This window comes from Erpetoichthys calabaricus, chromosome 5 (genome assembly GCF_900747795.2).
Source record: "Erpetoichthys calabaricus chromosome 5, fErpCal1.3, whole genome shotgun sequence".
NCBI classification, from domain to species: domain Eukaryota; kingdom Metazoa; phylum Chordata; class Cladistia; order Polypteriformes; family Polypteridae; genus Erpetoichthys; species Erpetoichthys calabaricus.
In genome coordinates this window covers 113,494,431-113,513,214 of record NC_041398.2, presented here as the reverse complement: position 1 = coordinate 113,513,214, position 18,784 = coordinate 113,494,431, and the positions used below count along the sequence as shown (strand labels likewise).

At 37.4% G+C, this 18,784-nt stretch overlaps 1 protein-coding gene across 1 annotated transcript in view; it reads left to right on the top strand.

Moving 5' to 3' along the window:
- Positions 1–2,433: 2,433 nt before the first annotated feature.
- The window catches only part of ube2kb (ubiquitin-conjugating enzyme E2Kb (UBC1 homolog, yeast)), an 80,734-nt gene continuing 64,383 nt past the window's right edge, over positions 2,434–18,784 (top strand). Inside the window, exon 1 of the mRNA XM_028801962.2 lies at positions 2,434–2,687. Coding sequence (XP_028657795.1) covers positions 2,625–2,687 — 63 coding nt within the window. The 5' untranslated portion in view covers positions 2,434–2,624. The remainder of the gene's footprint in view (positions 2,688–18,784) is intronic.

Sequence of the window (18,784 nt, the reverse complement as noted above, 5' to 3'; positions counted from 1 at the left end):
AAAGAGTTAAAGCAGAATGCCAAGAGTGATACTTTTGATGGGTTTGAGGTGAAATCGGTGGATCATAATCAAATAGTGAGACTTTCATTTTTTTTGGGTAGAGGGGGTGACAGACAATGACAACTTCAAGCTCATTTGTAGCATTCACCTCCATAATCATGGGCTCTAATTTTGGGGTTTAACCAGTAGGTCGCCCTACAGTTTGCAGAAGCTCTTTGTTATTGATGCGATTTATTGTTTTGAAGGTTCTAGTGAGAAAGACAATCCAGACAGAATGCGTAGCCAAGCCAAGTGACCAGGACCAGTGTGTTCAGTAGAAGTTCAAATGGCCAACACATGACTTCTGAGGTGATACAAATGTCTGGGTGTTTTCTGATGACAGTTAAGCTAAGCATATTTGGGCCCAGCCACTACTTGAATAGGAAGCCATCTTGGAAAAGGTTTAGTTGCTGCTGGAAGAGGTGTTGGTGAGGCCTTCAGATGGTGCGTTCCATGTGGTCTGTGTGTTCTCAATGCTCTAGTGTAGTGACGGGGACACTGCACTTTGGATGAGATGTAAAACCAAGGTCCTCACTGTCTGTGATCATAAAGATCCTTGGGCTTCATTTGAAAAAGATTTGGGTGTTTCCCACTGTCTGGTGTGGTCATTCTGGTCCCTAATCATCCCCTATCCCTTACTGGCTAACTATCTCTCTCTCACCTCTTTACCACCTAGTAGCTAATGTATAGTGAGTATACCGGTGCAGAAATGGGTGATGTCGCACATCTGCTCAGATATTTTACTAAAATAGTTTTGAAACTATTTTAAACATTTTTATAATATCAGCTTTAAAATGTACTACAGCCAACACAACAAGCACCTCCAATACATTTAAAATTCTGTGTTCAATCATATGTTGAGAAAATAAATAAATGGATAAGAAAAGCCTTTCAAACACTTACTGTATATCAGCTTCTAAAATGCCACCTAGCAATTATACCACAAATAATATTACAATTGGAATAGCGACAATTGTTAATATTTTTAACATCCATCCATCCATTTTCCAACCCGCTGAATCCGAACACAGGGTCACGGGGGTCTGCTGGAGCCAATCCAGCCAACACAGGGCACAAGGCAGGAACTAATCCCGGGCAGGGTGCCAACCCATCGCAGATGGGTTATGTATATTTTTAACATAACATTCTCAAACCTGCTTAATCCAATATGTAATATCATTTATACAAGTTTAAAGGAAAATACTATTACAGCATACTTTATGATTTTACACTGTAAGTAGCACTTTCCAAATACATTTCACAACTTCATTTATGACCTGAACACCCTCAAACTCCATTTCCAGTGGTCTCCATTGGAAGCCGGACAGTGAGTTGACACATTATATGTGGACAGTGTGTCGCCATTTTGGTTTCCTTTTTTTAATGTTGTTGAAATGAGAGTGTGTATATATGCATGTAGCTGTGAGTGTGCATGTGTGTTTGTAAGAGACGGGGGGGTTTGGCAGATGACATGAGAGGAAATGGTCTCGCACCAAAGGATGCCAAATGGATATGCTACATGAATAGAATTACTGATCTATGATGGAGTGAATTCTATCTGCTGTGTGTATGTGAATGTGCCCTGCAATGGCATGGTGCCTCCTTCAAGGTTGCTTCCTGCCTTGTGCCCAACGCAACTGGGATAGATGCCATGCAATTCTGAACTGGAACAAGTAGCTTTGAAAATGCATAATGACTGATGGATGGAGGGTGTAAAAATGATGTCACACATCATGTATTAGTATGTCAAGATATATTTTCTCTAGAAAATTACTAAAGTTGCTTGCTCTTACAACGCAGGATTTTTTATTTTGTAAGATTTTATTAACTTTTTTGCAAGCAGGAGTTGCCATTTCTCACCAGAGATTTTACTAGAATATATCTGACACTATTACAAATACAGTATCAACCTGTAAAATGTAATAGAATTAGCTCGACAAAAGTGTGTAATACATGTAAAACTCGGTGTTGATTCATATATCAAGAAAGAATGGAAAAAAAAGTGTTTCAAATATGTACAGTATATAAACTTGTAAAATGCATCCTAGCAATTATACCACTGGTAATCCAAATAATATTATAATTGGTATAGTCACAACTGCTAATATTTGAAAATTGGTATGTTAAAAAATCCCATATGTAATATAATTTACATGAGTTGAAGGAAAATGTTAAAAATAAAAGTATGCAGTGTAGCTGGTTAAGCATGGTTGCACATTTAGGAATCATTTTGTAAACTACTAATACAACATAGCTCGTGATCTGACACTGTAAATAGTACTTTTCTAGTACATTTCACAATTTCACAATTCCCGAACACCCTCAGGCTGTTTCCAGTGGTCTCCGTTGACAGCCGGACGGCGAGTCGAGTCGTTGCGCATGCTCAGTGAGTCGCCATTTTGGTTTCTTTTTTTTCATTTTTATTGTTGAAACGGGAGTGTGTATATATGTATGTGTGTGTGTGTGTGTATGAGAGTGTGTGAGAGAGAAAGTGAGAGAGAGAGAGGGGGTGAGGGGAACTGAAGTGGAGCTGCAGCTGAAGGCCTGAGTCAGGAAACAGCGACAGACAGGGACACAGCAAAGCCATGGCCAACATCGCAGTGCAGAGGATCAAACGAGAGTTCAAAGAGGTCCTCAAGAGCGAGGAGGTTAGCCATTCTTGCTTTTCTGCACAGACGATAGCAAATGATTACACGTCCCGTGGAAAACAAAGCATTTTAAGGGTGCAGCTCAGTAAATAAATACATCTAACACGCGCACAAGCAGGACACGCGTGAGGCCCCGAAAAAGGAGGGTAGCTGCTGCCACCCCTTGAACAGAAGCGACGGCTTGGGATAGCAACGGGGGTCGCCGTAGATGCAGCGGTAGGAAACACTGGGGATTGAAAAAGAGTTTAGGCCTACAGCACAAAAAGGCGCAGAAGAAAACAATTAATAGTGTAGGAAGGCTAGAGTAACTTCTCTGTTTGGATTTTATGTACAGTTAACCAAATCGGGTTCATGGAAGACTGCTCACCTGTATTTTTAATTTAAAGTGGCATTGTTAAGCCAGTTACGTGTTGTTAGTTTGTGAATGGTCGTCTCGGGATAGTTTAAATCGTATTTTGACCTGTATAGTCAGCATATCAGTTTTATAGGTCAAATAAAAAGTAGTTAATTTTTAAAAGTAAATGCCGGAATTCCCCCAGTTTTTGGTGTATCTTGCAATTGTAAAGAAGGTACGTTGTGCTGGAGTTTAATTACAGCCATGACTGGTAAAAGTAAAGATCAATTACTGATGTTAACTTTTAACCTCTTATTTGTGTTTTTCTATTATCTGTTTTCCAGTCTATAATGCGGCTTTAATTGTAAAGGGGGGTGGGGAATCACATAATATCTATTTTTTTAAACTGTATAAACTCTGCAATGTACAGTATGACAGCATTATATATGACTTGACAATTGCAGTGAACAAGTGAATAAGCTAACGTGAAACACGTGTGGATTTGAATATGATTTATTTCTTGGGGTTATGTCACGGACTGTCATAGGTTTTTAGGAAGAGAAAATGCACGATTTTACGCCAGATTTTTGATTACTTCTTATTTTGGCAGTTCAAATTTGTGTTTGGTGCTCTGGTCACGTTGTCCCATTTGTTTGTAGTAGCAGATTTTTTATTATAGTGAGGTGGGTGACTTTCCGTTTCAGAAACACAGTTAACGTTTTTCTTAAATATTGCAATTTTTGTGTCTGTGTAGTACATTTCATAATGAGTATTCATTTATAAAGCCGTTAAAAAGAGTAATAAATGATAATGTAGTAAGAGATACATTATGTTTGCAGCATTGTATTGAATGGAATATCCTTAAGACGGTTCAGTCCGTCAAGAGCCAAAGTTTCTGTTAACATATCCAAATTTGTTTTATTTTTACTTTCACTAAGAGCACTTAAAAAAAGTGGACTTGTTAAATTTTGATGATTTTGTATTTAATGGGTTACTTATGTTCTACACTTTGTTATCCTGCAGCTAATGAGTTAAATAAGAGATTAAAGGTCATTTTTTCCTGTCATAAATACTTTTATGTAATGAACATTTTTACATTCTACTATTGGATCAGATTAAAAGTAATGTTTCATCTTGATTTTTAATGACTGCGTGTTAGAAATTTGAATATAACTACAGCTTATTTATTTTGGTAATAGGACATATAAAGTATATTATTACAGTAGGTGTTTTTCCTCATTAGAAATGTGCTTGATTTTTACATAACAGACCTGTCTTCTACCATCAAAATACAGTTTCCCTTTCCTTTACCTGTAATTTTTGATTATTGCCTAAGGTCAAGTAATATATGTCTAGTACTAGCAGTTCTCTGGGTCTATGATTATTTGTTGTTAACGGATGATCATAATGCATTAATAGGATCTTTCGTCTGGAGATGTATGTTGGTATGATTATGATGCATTAATAATGTCTCATTTGGGAGAAGCATATTTTTACTTATCTATACACTTTCAAACAGTTGCACTTTCAGAGAGCAATGTATGAATGACATCATCATCTTAGTGAGAAGGTAAATGCTGGAAGGTGTTCCTTCCCCCGCCCCATCATTTCAAAGATTAATGGTAGGTTCTCTTAACAATGTATTCTGCTTGCCAACATTTACACATTGTGCTATTGTGAGCCCCCTATAAGGGAAAATTTCCACATAAAGTTCAGTCTTGCCTCTTTACCACTCAAAGGATGTATTCGGTTTCAGATATTGTTAAGTAATTAAAAATGAAAATATACATACAGTGTGGTAGAAATGGCTCTATACTTTTAAAAAAAAAAAAAAAAAAAAAAAAAAAAAAAAAAAAAAAAGTCACTAGGCTTAGTGCTTGCATGTGCTGCCACAAGCGATTATTTTGTAAACATTCATACCATTTTGTCATTTATCAAATGACTAATTCTGTCCAAATAATTCAAGTAGGTGTTTGAATGTTTGTTGTAAATAAAAAAAAAAAAAAAATTATATATAAATAATATAGAATGAAAAAAAATTTATAAAAACTATAGTAAACCCTACAAGGGGATATATAAGACAACATTGTTAGCAATAACATATTTAAGGAAAAATATATTTGATTTATTAATTATAATTTCATGTCAACAGTCTAACTTGAAACAAGACCAAAAAGTTAGGCTTTTCCATTCTTTTAGATCTCAGGATCTACTCTTAAGACTCATTTCATTACACATATATTTTAAAAAAAGTCTACCCTAATTGGGATAGATTTTATTCATGGACATCATGAATATGGCTGCTTGGTATATTTGCCATAGTGTGGCTTGCTAATGTTTTGTAAAGTATAATGGAGACAGGTAACTTGTATCTCTTAAAGACAATGGAGGTAAAAACCAGTATTCTATACTTTTGCAACTGCAGTGCTTTACCTACAGTAATTCTATGTAAACGTTTCCTTAACAGTCACTTTTTGCACTGTCAACTTTAGTACAGCTTTGCACTTTAAAGCTTCTAAACGGGCAGTGACTGCACAATGAATACTTTTTTTTTTTTCTTATTTGTTATTGGCATAATTATATTTTAAACAATTATTTACTATTTATAAATATAAATGGTGATGAGCAGGGCTAACAGTACACATGTAAATCTGTTAATTAATTAAATATTTAATTGTTCATTGTCATTTTTTTACATTTTTCAAAAGTAACCTTGTAAATGTGTTAATTAGTTAGGTTACTAAATAAGTTTGCATTAATGATCCATTAAAAAACATTATGCAAATGGTTCTTTGCAACACACATATGAGTTCAGTTTGAAGTTCTGCTAAAAACTGTACAACTGCTGAACTGTACAAAACCAGTTAGGAAAATGGAATGGGGTGCTTAAAAGTGACATAATCAGAGAACTAATGCGAAGCCTCTGTTTCTTTCTAGGGTTTATACTGGAAATCTTATTAAAAAGTGATTTATCACATTGTCATTTCGTCTTGTCTTACAATATCGTGACACGATTTCTTGAATGATTAATGCTTACATCTGATTGGTCACATCATTGTGCTCACAAAGCATGTGTGAAGCTGTTTTTCAACTGACTTCATAATGGGATAAAAGTGGTAATAATGAAAGGTTGTGTGTGTATTTTTTACTTTAGTTTTTAATAATAATAAGCATGATTGCTGCTGAAAATTCTCCTGTCTTGGAGACAAAGTATTTCAAGACATGATTTCTGTTTTTCTTTTCCTCATTGCTGTAAGCCATTTTTATTATTTTAATTTATTTTTTTTCCTGCATTATTTTGCCTTCTGGAGTAATATAGTCTACTTGCAGTCTTGGATTAGTCCAGTACCAACTGTCATTCGATACTCCTGATGCTGGAAAAAGCTGAAACAGTTGGTTTTTTGGAACATTTGTATCAACTAATAATACTCCAAAATTATGTGCTATTTACATTATAATTGCTCACAATATAGTTTATGCTTAGTTGCTCAGTCGTGCTTCACTAAATCCTATAATAAGGCATTACAGGAAAATAGAATTTTCCTTCCCTAACTAGTCTCTAACAATGCTATATTCCAGAAGGGCAGCTCGTTTTTTCTAGTAATGCAACATTAAAACATTTGGATGAGAACAGGCTGTTAGGCCCAACGAGCAAAGTCTTACTTTGCTCAAGTCTGCTTGGTATTTACTCCACTTTATGGTTGTTTATGTGAATAAAAAGTTTTGAAGCATTGTGCAAAATCTTCCCTCAAGTTCATAGCTGTGTCCCTGTGTTCTTGAATTTATTCTAAAGCAACAGGTGGGATCCACTCTCCAAATTCCAATCATAATTTTAAACACTTCAGTTTTTAATTTCTTAACCTCTGTTTGCTTAAACTGAAAATTCAACTCCTTCAGTCTCAACATATAGCTTGCTCATACCTTTTTGTCCTAAAATCAGACCGTTTGCTGTATTCTTGACTTTGAGTGCTGCTTTATTTTCCTTGTAACATGGAGGCCAAAACTGGACACAGTAACTCCAGATGAAGTCTCACCCAGTGAGTTCTACACACCTTAAGCATGACCTTCCTTAACTTAATTGTACAAACATTTGATATATAGCCTAAAATACTATTAGCCTTCATGATCCCCTTTCTTATAAGGTTTACTTTCAAGTTTCAGACCTCCCATTATGTGTTCAAAATTAAATATCATACACTTAAATTTTATCAACAGCCCAAGTCCCTCTGTAACAGTTTAGCTAATTTATCATTATTTGAGTTTTTGTTAATAATTGACTGTCTGCTTTGGTGGAGTTTTAAAGTTAATGAATCCTAATTGTTGTTTTGTATGGGCTGTGTTGTTGTGTGTTTTTTTTTATATAGCGATATGTATTTGACCGTTGTTTTATAACTACAGTAATCCCTCCTCCATCGCGGGGGTTGCGTTCCAGAGCCACCCGCGAAATAAGAAATCCGCGAAGTAGAAACCATATGTTTATATGGTTATTTTTATATTGTCATGCTTGAGTCACAGATTTGCGCAGAAACACAGGAGGTTGTAGAGAGACAGGAACGTTATTCAAACACTGCAAACAAACATTTGTCTCTTTTTCAAAAGTTTAAACTGTGCTCCATGACAAGACAGAGATGACAGTTCTGTCTCACAATTAAAAGAATGCAAACAGATCTTCCTCTTCAAAGGAGTGCGTGTCAGGAGCACAGTCTGTCAGAAACAGAGAGGAAAGCAAACAAATCAATAGGGCTGTTTGGCTTTTAAGTATGCGAAGCACCGCCGGTACAAAGCTGTTGAAGGCGGCAGCTCACACCACCTCCGTCAGGAGCAGGGAGAGAGAGACAGACAGAGAACAACAAACAGTCAAAAATCAGTACATGCCCTTTGAGCTTTAAGTATGCGAAGCACCGTGCAGCATGTCGCTTCACGAAGCAGCTGCACACAGAAGGTAGCAACGTGAAGATAATCTTTCAGCATTTTTAGACGAGCGTCTGTATCGTCTAGGTGTGCGAACAGCCCCCCTGCTCACACCCCCTACATCAGGATCAGAGAAAGTCAGCGCAAGAGAGAGAGAGAGAGAGAGAGAAAAGTACGTTGGGTAGCTTCTTAGCCATCTGCCAATAGCGTCCCTTGTATGAAATCAACTGGGCAAACCAACTGCGGAAGCATGTACCAGAAATTAAAAGACCCATTGTCCTCAGAAATCCGCGAACCAGCAAAAAATCTGCGATATATATTTAAATATGCTTACATATAAAATCTGCGATAGAGTGAAGCCGCGAAAGGCGAAGCGCGATATAGCGAGGGATCACTGTATATTGACTAGTACCTAAATGGGCACATTTCACTACATGTTGTACTTGTATAACTGTGTATGTGACAGATAATCTTTAATTTGCTGAGCCAAATAGTTTAAATCCTGTAAATCTTTTTTATGACTAGGACTAATATGGTTTCATGGATTTATGTACTAGATCATGTATTCATTTTACACTCTATAATAATAATAATAATAATAATTCATTACATTTATATAGCGCTTTTCTCAGTACTCAAAGCGCTATCCACACAGGGATACCTTTGTTTGTATTCATTTTGTGATATCTACTGGTCAATGTAAACTTTATTGTGTCAGAATGGGAGTTTGTGTTACAAAAAATAACCTAACTTCCATCAAACTGTTTTCAGTAGATGAGGGTAAAAGAAAAAACAATATCTTGATTATATTTTGTGATTTCTCCACATCTTCAAAGATATTTGGCTTGACTAACCAGTTTTGCTGTTTCTGATAGGGGATGAACATTGACAAGCTGTAGTAGTGCTATTTATATTTATCACATTTTATCGGTATGCTGTGTAATGCTTTTATGCAGAGAATTTTTTTTTGGTTCCACTTATAGGAAGCTTACAAGGGGCATTTTTTATCAATACATGCACAGTTTCTGAATTTCTGTAGATAGATTTCTGTTAGCAATACTGCAGTTGTTGAAACAAATTGCTGTCTGTCATCAGATTATAGGCAATTATACTTGTCCTCAATGATCATTCGTGACCTAGAGTGTCTGGAGAAGAGACTCCGTACCAAATGATGAGAATGAAAAACATTAATTCATTATCAGTCAATTAAATTTAATCAGTCAGATAAACTTTAAACAATTGGGTGGTGGGGGTTAATGAACACTTTGAGTGTGTCTTCTTTTGTAAACCATACAGTAACTGATTATTCGGGACTTTGTTGCATCAATCCTTTCTTTAGGGTGGTCATACAAAAACATTGTAAGGAAAATATAACTCTGCAGTTTTTTCCTTAAATGAGAAAAAGCAAGCTTCACAAGTAAGAAGCAGAAAGAAAAAAAAAACAGCTGTGGATAAATAAGACATTAAGAAAGCTGCTGCAAAGAATAAAAATGGAAGATGTAGTAGGGCATATGAGAGCAATAGTTAAAAAGCATATTAGAAAAGCTAAAGGTCAGTTGTCTAGAAATAATTGGGTCATCCTTTTCCTCAAACAGATTCTTTCATTGTTTTTGTAGTAAAGGAATGGTAACAGAAGAGGTTAAGTGTTCCAGGAAAATACTAAGGGTGAATTAAAATGTACACACAGTGAAATATAGAATGGTCTAAATTTGCATTTTTCTGCATACTTGAATAAGGGAGACATGCTGCTGAAATAAAAAGTAAGTGTAAGATGAAATCCATAGGAACTATCAGTTCAAGGGAAAAAGACTGCATCATTTTTTCCTTTATTTTTTATACTGCTTCACTTTGTTTCTCTAACAATACAGTACTGTTTAACAACTATTTCCATAGCATTTACATTGTATTAGGTATTATAAGTTGTCTAGAGATGATTTAATGTAGAAGGGAGGATGTGTATGGGTATGTGCAAATACTATGCCATTTTATATTGGAGATTTGAGCATCCGCATCAAAATCTTCCACAAACTCCTGTCTGTAGTTAGCTCTTAATACAGTTGTGATTGGTGGGTTCGAGCTGCAGAATTTGACTGACTATGCCTCTGTGCTTTGTTTCTGAGATACTGTATACCTGAGACTTAAGGGTGGTCATTGCTTGTGTATTTGTGTGGGTCCGGTAAACTCAGCCTTAACTTTGGCTGTTAGTGTCATAATACTATTTTTTTTTTCTTTGACAACTTCAATGTGGTGTGACACTTTAATATATTACCTTTTTGAAAGAATTCACACAAAACTGCTATCTGTGCTGTACATATTAAACTTGTGAAATATTACTTTATACACTTGGTATAACTATGAAAACTACACTGATTTCTTGTGTAACTTGATTTGGTGTATTTAGCCACATCAATAAAGCAGACATTTTTATGTTGTAAATGGTTTGATGATTTAATATGCAGATTGGCCAAATAGGAGAAAACTTGCTATTCTGTTTATATATGGAAGTTCTGTTTTCATGTGCAAAATTTCGTAATTTCCTCTATGATTCCTTGAAAACAGAATCTACAGGGCACTTAAAAGGGTGAAGTTAAGCAAAACTCAAATAACATCTATCCCAGGGTGCTTGAGAATGTGTGTGTGTGTGTGTGTGTGTGTGTGTGTGTGTGTGTATATATGTGTATATATATATATGTGTATATATATATATATATATATATATGTGTATATGTGTGTGTGCATCTTTGCTGCTCGCGTTGTGAAGGGGGTGGCTGAACACACGCTTTGGGGATGCGGACGGATCAGCTGCTGTCTTTCTGCTCCTGCTGCCGAGCTGTGTCTTCTGCTTGTCACGCTGTGTGTTGATCATTTAAATGCCTGTACAGCAGCTGTCCTTTGGTCTCACTGCTTTGTCTCGTGGGACGTCAAAGTGTCTCTCGTGGGACGTCTGGGGTGATTATTACCTTCCTTACTTTATGAATTTGCACGTAGATTATTATTGTTCTCTTGTGCATCCTTTTTTGCCTTCTTTTCTCACCAACGCTTTCATGTCTCTTTTCGACACATGCTGCTCTTTCTTCTTCGCTTAGTCGTTCACGTGCCATCTAGAATGTATAACCTTTATAATAGCTGACATGAAGTGTGTCTGCCAAAAGCATTCCATCAACTGTGAGGTTAGATGTCCGTGAACTCGTTTTAAATTGTTTGTTTGTAAGTATGTCGTGGCGTGCAAAAGTCGCCGTCTCGCGGGTCTTGCTTCCTAAGGTTATAATGTCTAGTCTCGCGTGACGCCAAAGTCTCTCTCTGAGATGATCATGTCTCAACCCAAGATTAATGCAAAGAGTACGCAACACGTGTTTCGCCCTCATTTGCGCTCATCAGGCGTACACACTCTACTGCTCCCCTCGCGGGGATCGAACCTCGGACGTCCGCGTCAGAGACGAAGCCCCTTGACGCTGTGCCACGGCGTGTGGTTCGTTTATTTGACAGCCTGTAGGTCCGGAGTAATTACATTCATTGCATTCGTAGTCTGAGTCCCGACCCGATTATATAGGTGGTTACCTACCAGGTAACGCATGTGGTTGGTATGTCCCCGGTAAACATCCGCCACGGTGCCCTCTTCAGTTGCGAGAAGCAGATACAATCAGGTTGGGACTCGGACTACGAATGCAATGAATATAATATATATACAGTATTGTGCAAAAGTTTTAGGCAGGTGTGAAAAAAATGCTGTAAACAAAGAGTGCTTTCAAAAATGGAAGTGTTGTTGATCATTTATTGTCATCAATCAACAAAATGCAGTGAATGAACAAAAGAGAAATCTAAATCAAATCAATATTTGGTGTTGACCACCCTTTGCCTTCAAAACAGCATCAATTCTTCTAGGTACACTTGCACACAGTTTTTGAAGGAACTCGGCTGGTAGGTTGTTCCAAACATCTTGGAGAACTAACCACAGATCTTCTGTGGATGTAGGCTTCCTCACATTCTTCTGCCTTTTCATGTAATCCCAGACACACTCGATGATGTTGAGATCAGGGCTCTGTGTGGGTCATACCATCACTTCCAGGACTTCTTGTTCTTCTTTACGCTGAAGGTAGTTCTTAATGACTTTGGCTGTATGTTTGGGGTCGTTGTCCTGCTGCAGAATAAATTTGGGGCCAATCATACGCCTCCCAGATGGTATTGCATGATGGATAAGTATCTGCCTGTATTTCTCATCATGGAGAACGTCAGAGAACACCATTAATCCTGACCAAATCTCCAACTCCATTTGCAGAAATGTAGCCCCAAACGTTCAAGGAACCTCCACCATGCTTCATTGTTGCCTGCAGACACTCATTATTGTACCGCTCTGCAGCCCTTCGACGAACAAACTGCCTTCTGCTACAGCCAGATATTTCAAATTTTGACTCATCAGTCCAGAGCACCTGCTGCCATTTTTCTGCACCCCAGTTCCTATGTTTTCATGCATACTTGAGTCACTTGGCCTTGTTTCCACGTTGGAGGTATGGCTTTTTGGCTGCAACTCTTCCATGAAGACAACTTCTGGCCAGACTTCTCTGGACAGTAGATGGGTGTACCTGGGTCCCACTGGTTTCTGCCAGTTCTGAGCTGATGGCACTGCTGGACGTCTTCCGATTTCGAAGGGTAACAAGCTTGATGTGTCTTTCATCTGCTGCACTAAGTTTCCTTGGCCGACCTCTGCGTCTACGATCCTCAACGTTGCCCGTTTCTTTGTGCTTCTTCAAAAGAGCTTGAACAGCACATCTTGAAACCCCAATCTGCTTTGAAATCTTTGTCTGGGAGAGACCTTGCTGATGCAGTATAAACTACCTTGTGTCTTGTTTGCTGTGCTCAATCTTGCCATGACATGAAACTGTCTTCCACAACCTCACCTTGGTAGCAGAGTTTGGCTGTTCCTCACCCAGTTTTTAAGCCTCCTACACAGTTGTTTCTGTTTCACTTAATGACTGTGTTTCAACCTACGCGTGACATTGATGATCATTAGCACCTGTTTGGTATAATTGGTTGATCATACACCTGACTATAACCCTATAAAATCCCTGACTTTGTGCAAGTGTACCAATAAGAATTGATGCTGGTTTGAAGGCAAAAGGTAGTAACACCAAATATTGATTTTGATTTAGATTTTTCTTTTGTTCGCTCACTTTGCATTTTGTAAATTGATAACAATAAACAATCATTATTTATATTTCTGAAAGCATTATTTGTTTACAGCATTTTTTCACATCTGCCTAAAACTTTTGCACAGTACTGTATATAAAATTATAAACTTCGCACGATGGTACATCTAGAGCAGTGGCATCCATTATGAAAGAACATTTCAATATACAGCAGAGAAAATAAGTATTGAATGCGTCACTTTTTCTCAGTGAATATATTTCTAATGGGACTATTGACATGAAATTTTCACCAGATGTCCGTAACAACCAAGTAATCCACACATACAATCGGAACAAATAAGTCCATAAATTATGTGTAATAAAGTGGAATGACACAGGGAATAAGTATTGATTACTGAAATTGTTTTAATACTTAGTAGAAAAGACTTTATTGGTAATGACAGCTTCAAGATGCCTCCTGTATGGAGAAACTAGTCACATCCGTTGGTCAGGTGTGATTTTGGTCCATTCTTCCACACAAACTGTCTTCAAATTTTGAAGGGGCTATTCTATGAACACTGATCTTCAGTTCTTTCCATAGATTTTCAATTGGATTCAAGTCAGGTGATTGACTGGGCTATTCTAGCAGCTTCATTTTCTTTCTCTGAAACTAATTGTCTAATTGGCTGTGTGTTTGGGATCATTGTCTTGCATCCTGGTAGCTGGCAGCAGATTCTTATCAAGAATGTCCCGGTACATTTCTCCATTCATTCTTCCTTCAATTATATGAAGCCTGCCAGTACCATATGCTGAAAAGCAGCATGTTGAATGGTGTTTTTGGGGTAATGTGCAGTGCCATTTCTCCTCCAAACATGGTATGTACAATGACATCCAAAGCGTTACATTTTGGTCTCATCTGACCAGACTATATCCTCCCAGTATTTCATTGGCTTGTCCAAATGTTGTGCGGCTTTTTCTTCAGCAGTGGAGTTTGCGCAGTGAGCATAATCGAGGCCATGGTGGTTGAGTGCATTACTTATTGTTTTCTTTGAAACAACTGTACCTGCTAATTCCAGGTCTTTCTGAACTTCTCCGTAAGTGGTCCTTGGCTCTTGGACAACTTTTGTGTAGGGGTGGGTGGTATGACCAAAATTCTGTATCACAGTATTTTTCTAAATTATCCCGGTTTCACGGTATTCAACGGTATTTTTTTCCCATGCATGAATTAATGTTAACCACATTTTCCACTGCAATTATTGCAGTAGACTGGCTAAGAATAACCTATTCCACTGTCATGAGTATTGTACATTGTACAAAAAAAAACATTTTAATGTGCATACAAGTATTAATACAGGTTTGCATGGTCCCATAAAGTGATAGTTTTCAAGGGGGTGGCACTAATGAAAAGAAGGAATCACATTGCATGACAGATGCAGTCAAAATATAGAACCTTTTTATTGAACAAATTTTGCAAAAACTTGACAACATATTTGCAACCATCCAAAGAGGCATTTAGACTTAGTAAAATATCCAGAGGTGCTTGTAAAAAGTTGTATTGAACTGAACATATCTTAGAAAAGGAATAAATAGTAAATATTTTTTGTAAACCAACTACACATTCTGTTAATGTTAACCATCTCTGTCCACTGACATGTTAAAGTGACTTTTTAAACAGCTTTACCATCATTAAACTGCATAATATTTAAACTAATAAATAATAACAATAAAATAAATAATAGTATTATTACTGAAATTTGCACTGTTACTTCAAGACTTCAAGCCCAGGTGCATTACACAGTATTCACCAAAATAAAATAAAATAAGTGCAACTTGGTGATGACATCTTTACCAACTGAACCATCATTTAGGCAAACTGCATTAATATGGACTTTGCTTCAAGCTAAGTTATATACATAAATAAAAAACTGCAACTTGCATGTATAATGCTATTTGTGGTATAGCCCTACGGAATCGTATTAGGGCCACGGTGAAGAAAAAAAAAACGGACATAGGGAAGAAAAAAACAAACTATATGTCGAGAATAAAATCGACATGTTGACTTTATTCTCGACATTTCCACTTTAATGTTGACGCTTATGTCAAAATTAAAGTCGACATTTCCACTTTATTCTCATAGTTTATTTTATAATTAAAGTAGAATGTTGCAAGCTAAACTTCATCCTAAAATCAATGTTTAACTTACGAGATTTTCTCAAACCCCATCTTAAGTTAATGCAGCCCATTAAATGCTTTGTGTTAAGCGTTCCCCGATCCAGTTGTTAATCACTACGCTTCTTAAACTGACTTCCTCCGCACTAAGAGGAGGAGGCACTGGCAGCAATCGCCGCACAGAATCCATTCACTTCGTGATATTCCTGCTCTCTGAAAATTTAGGATGCTAAGATAAATACTTGATATCATTTTCATGACGAAATGCATTAAAGCAGGTATTAAACATGCACGGTAGTGAGGCGGTAGTGCTGCTGCCTCACAGTAAGGGGTCCCCAGGTGTATGTTCAGTGTAGAAAACTTTATGGCAGGTGTGACGAGGCTCCAGAAAAACTGGATGTATGAATGGGTATCGCAAAGGTTTAACTTAAATATTGTGTAAATGTTGGCTTTGTGATCTGGTGGTCGGAGATACGAACACAGAATTCAATGCATGTTCTTCTGAGCGGGCTTTTTTTATTGCATGTGTGCGGTCTGTCTGATGTACCAAAACCCCAGTTCCTATCCTTCCTTTTTCTTTCTCCACATAACCAATCACCACACGATAAACATCTTTGTGAAATTAAAAATAGTTATAAACTTAGCCCACGAAGTATTCAGAACTTTAGAAATATCTTCGTTATACATGTTTAATTATGCCATCCATTCAGGGTTGCGCCCATCCCAGCAAGCATTGTGTGCAAGGCAGGGGCAAATCCTGAACGAGTCGCCAGCACATCACAGGGTGAATACGAGCAAAACATACACTAGTAGGGTCAATATAGCATAACAAAACCCCACATCCTACATGACTTTGAAAGGAAACTGAAGCACACCAAGTAAACCCACTAGAAAAACATGCAAATTCAAGGCAGGGTACACCCGAAACACCCTTGCTGCGAGGCACAGTGCAACCTCCATGCCACCATGCCCCCACGTGATTAATACATGCTTTAATGCATTTCATCCTGAAAATTATATCAAGTATTTCTTAGCGTTCTAAATGTTCAGAGAGCAGGAATATCATGAAATGAATGGATTCTGTGCGGCGATTGCTGCGGCGTCTCCACAGTACAAGAGGAAGTCAGTTTAAGTAGCATGTACCGATTTAACATGGCTCGGGGAACACTTAACACAAAGCATTTAATGTGCTATATAACTTATGACGGGGTTTGAGAAAATCTAGTAAATTGAATATTCATTTTACGATGAAGTTTAGTTTACGATGTTCTACTTTAATGACAAATTACGAGAATAAAGTCAACATGTTGACTTTAATCTTGACATAAGCATCGAGATTAAAATGGAAATGTTGAGAATAAAGTCAACATGTCATCACATTAGTACACAGTACCCAGGTACATTACACTGTATTGAAAAAAAATAAAACAAGTACAACTTGGCTCGCAGTATTATCCAGTAGTATAGAAACAGTATTTACACATTTGAACATAATGTTCCACATCCGACCTTTTAAAACCAAAGTATCTCCAGGCAACAGCCGTGACTCCTTTTTTTCTGCAAAAGTTCTTCTGTGTCATCATGTTCAACTTTATCGTGTGCTACAGCTTCAGTTTCGAAATGTTCTCTGTCCATTTTCACCACGCAATACCTACACTACCACTACCTATTTAGCGGTGTAGCAGTGAAAAAGAGCCCCCACGCAACACCTCTGAACAGTTTCCCGCTGCGCCACGTTCTGAATATCGTTTAGGCAATTTAAACTGGTGTTGCGGTATAAGAAAAATCCATATAATAACAAAAATAAAAAACGGTTTTCGGTATGAACTGGCATACAGCCCAGCACAACTCTTGTGATTATTCTTTTGACTCCTCTGTCAGAAATCTTGTGAGGAGCACCTGGTCGTGGCCAGGTTATGGTGAAATGATGTTCTTTTAACTTCCGGATTATGGCCCCAACGGTACTCACTGGAACATTCAGAAGTTTAGAAATATGTCTGTAACCAATGCCATCAGAATGTTCTACAACAATAAACAGAGAGCGCTTTGCTTTTACCCATCATGAGATGCTTCTTGTGTACTACACCTTGGTAATGAGAAACCAGTTTATAGGCCATCAATTGGGTCTAAACCAGCTGATATTAATTTGCACTGATAGGGGGCAGGATGGCTTTCTAAATACTGACAGATTTTAGTTGGTTTCTTGGCTTTCCATGCCTTTTTGCACCTCCTTTTCTTCATGTGTTCAATAATTTTTCCCTGTGGTGTTCCACTTTATTATACATAAATTAATTTATGCACTTATTTGTTTTGATTTCTTCACGTTCAATACTTATTTTCCCTGCTGGATCATTATTTAGGATTAAAAACCCATCCACAATAGAAAAACTAAATACCCCAACATCTCAAAAATGTCTTGATGGATCTGATTGAAATTGTATTGATGTTACAGGAAAAAAAAAAGAAAATTAGCTGACACATGTTTGCTTTTTTGTCCATATTTATCAGTAATAATGATTTACTAGTGGACTATTCTTAGGGACTGTGTTCTGTTTTCTGTTGAGCTCTGCAAAGGAAGGGAAGGAATTGTGTAGAGAAGTGGGGTTGCAGCTTTATGAAAATAAAGGCAACTACCAGAAAGGAAGATGAAGGTTGAAATTTCCACAAAGCTCAAAGTAGACATATTTAGCCAGTTACTGCCTTGGCACACACAATACTTTCTACTCTGTAAGTGGATTGTTGTTTGTGCTTAGAGAGAGTACATATACTTTGAACAAAGGTGTGGGGGACGATGGTCCATTGGTGGTGAAATACATGCAACTGGGGTGTCCCCTTGGAAGTTGGGCTGTGATGTGCCGCTACACACTTAGCAGAACAGTGAAGGGCTGGAACACTATACTAGCCCAGCTGAGCCTTGGGTGCAACACAAGCCAGGAGCAACGGCATGCCTTAGTAAGTTTAAATGTTTGTTCAGATCAGTAAAGGAGTCCCCCATGGACAGAACATATAGGAGGTGGATATTGCAGTGGTTTTTAGTGGGCCCTGTGTCTCCACTGATTGAATATTAGTGTAGTGCTGTGCTCTGACCACCCAGTTCAACTAATATATCATAATGTAAAAGTAATAATAAAAGGCAAGAAGGAGCAAGGTGCAGACTAAATAGAGTACCACCACTTCAAGCACTGGAACATTGTACATAGTTCACCGTATCATTCCTTTTCACCCATTTCTTTCTGTACAATGCGTAAAGTTCCTTTCATTGTATATCCCCACATAATTGTTCAGCCTGTAAGTGTCAAAAGTTGTTTTCAGTGCATGCTCAGGGGCATGTGATGGCAAGGGGACACTATTCACAATTGAGCGTTTTAGCCTCGTGTTTTAGAAAACTGCGTGCAACAGTTTTGGGTGTTTTTAACCAAATTCTTGTTCCTTTAAAATAAATGGTTATTACTTGTAAAATGCTAGGAAAAAGGGGCATTTTGTGGCAGTTTTTAGCAACTCACTGCCTTTTCTTGGATGAGCCGGGTATGAAGCTGCTCATTGTAATTTAAAAAAAAAAA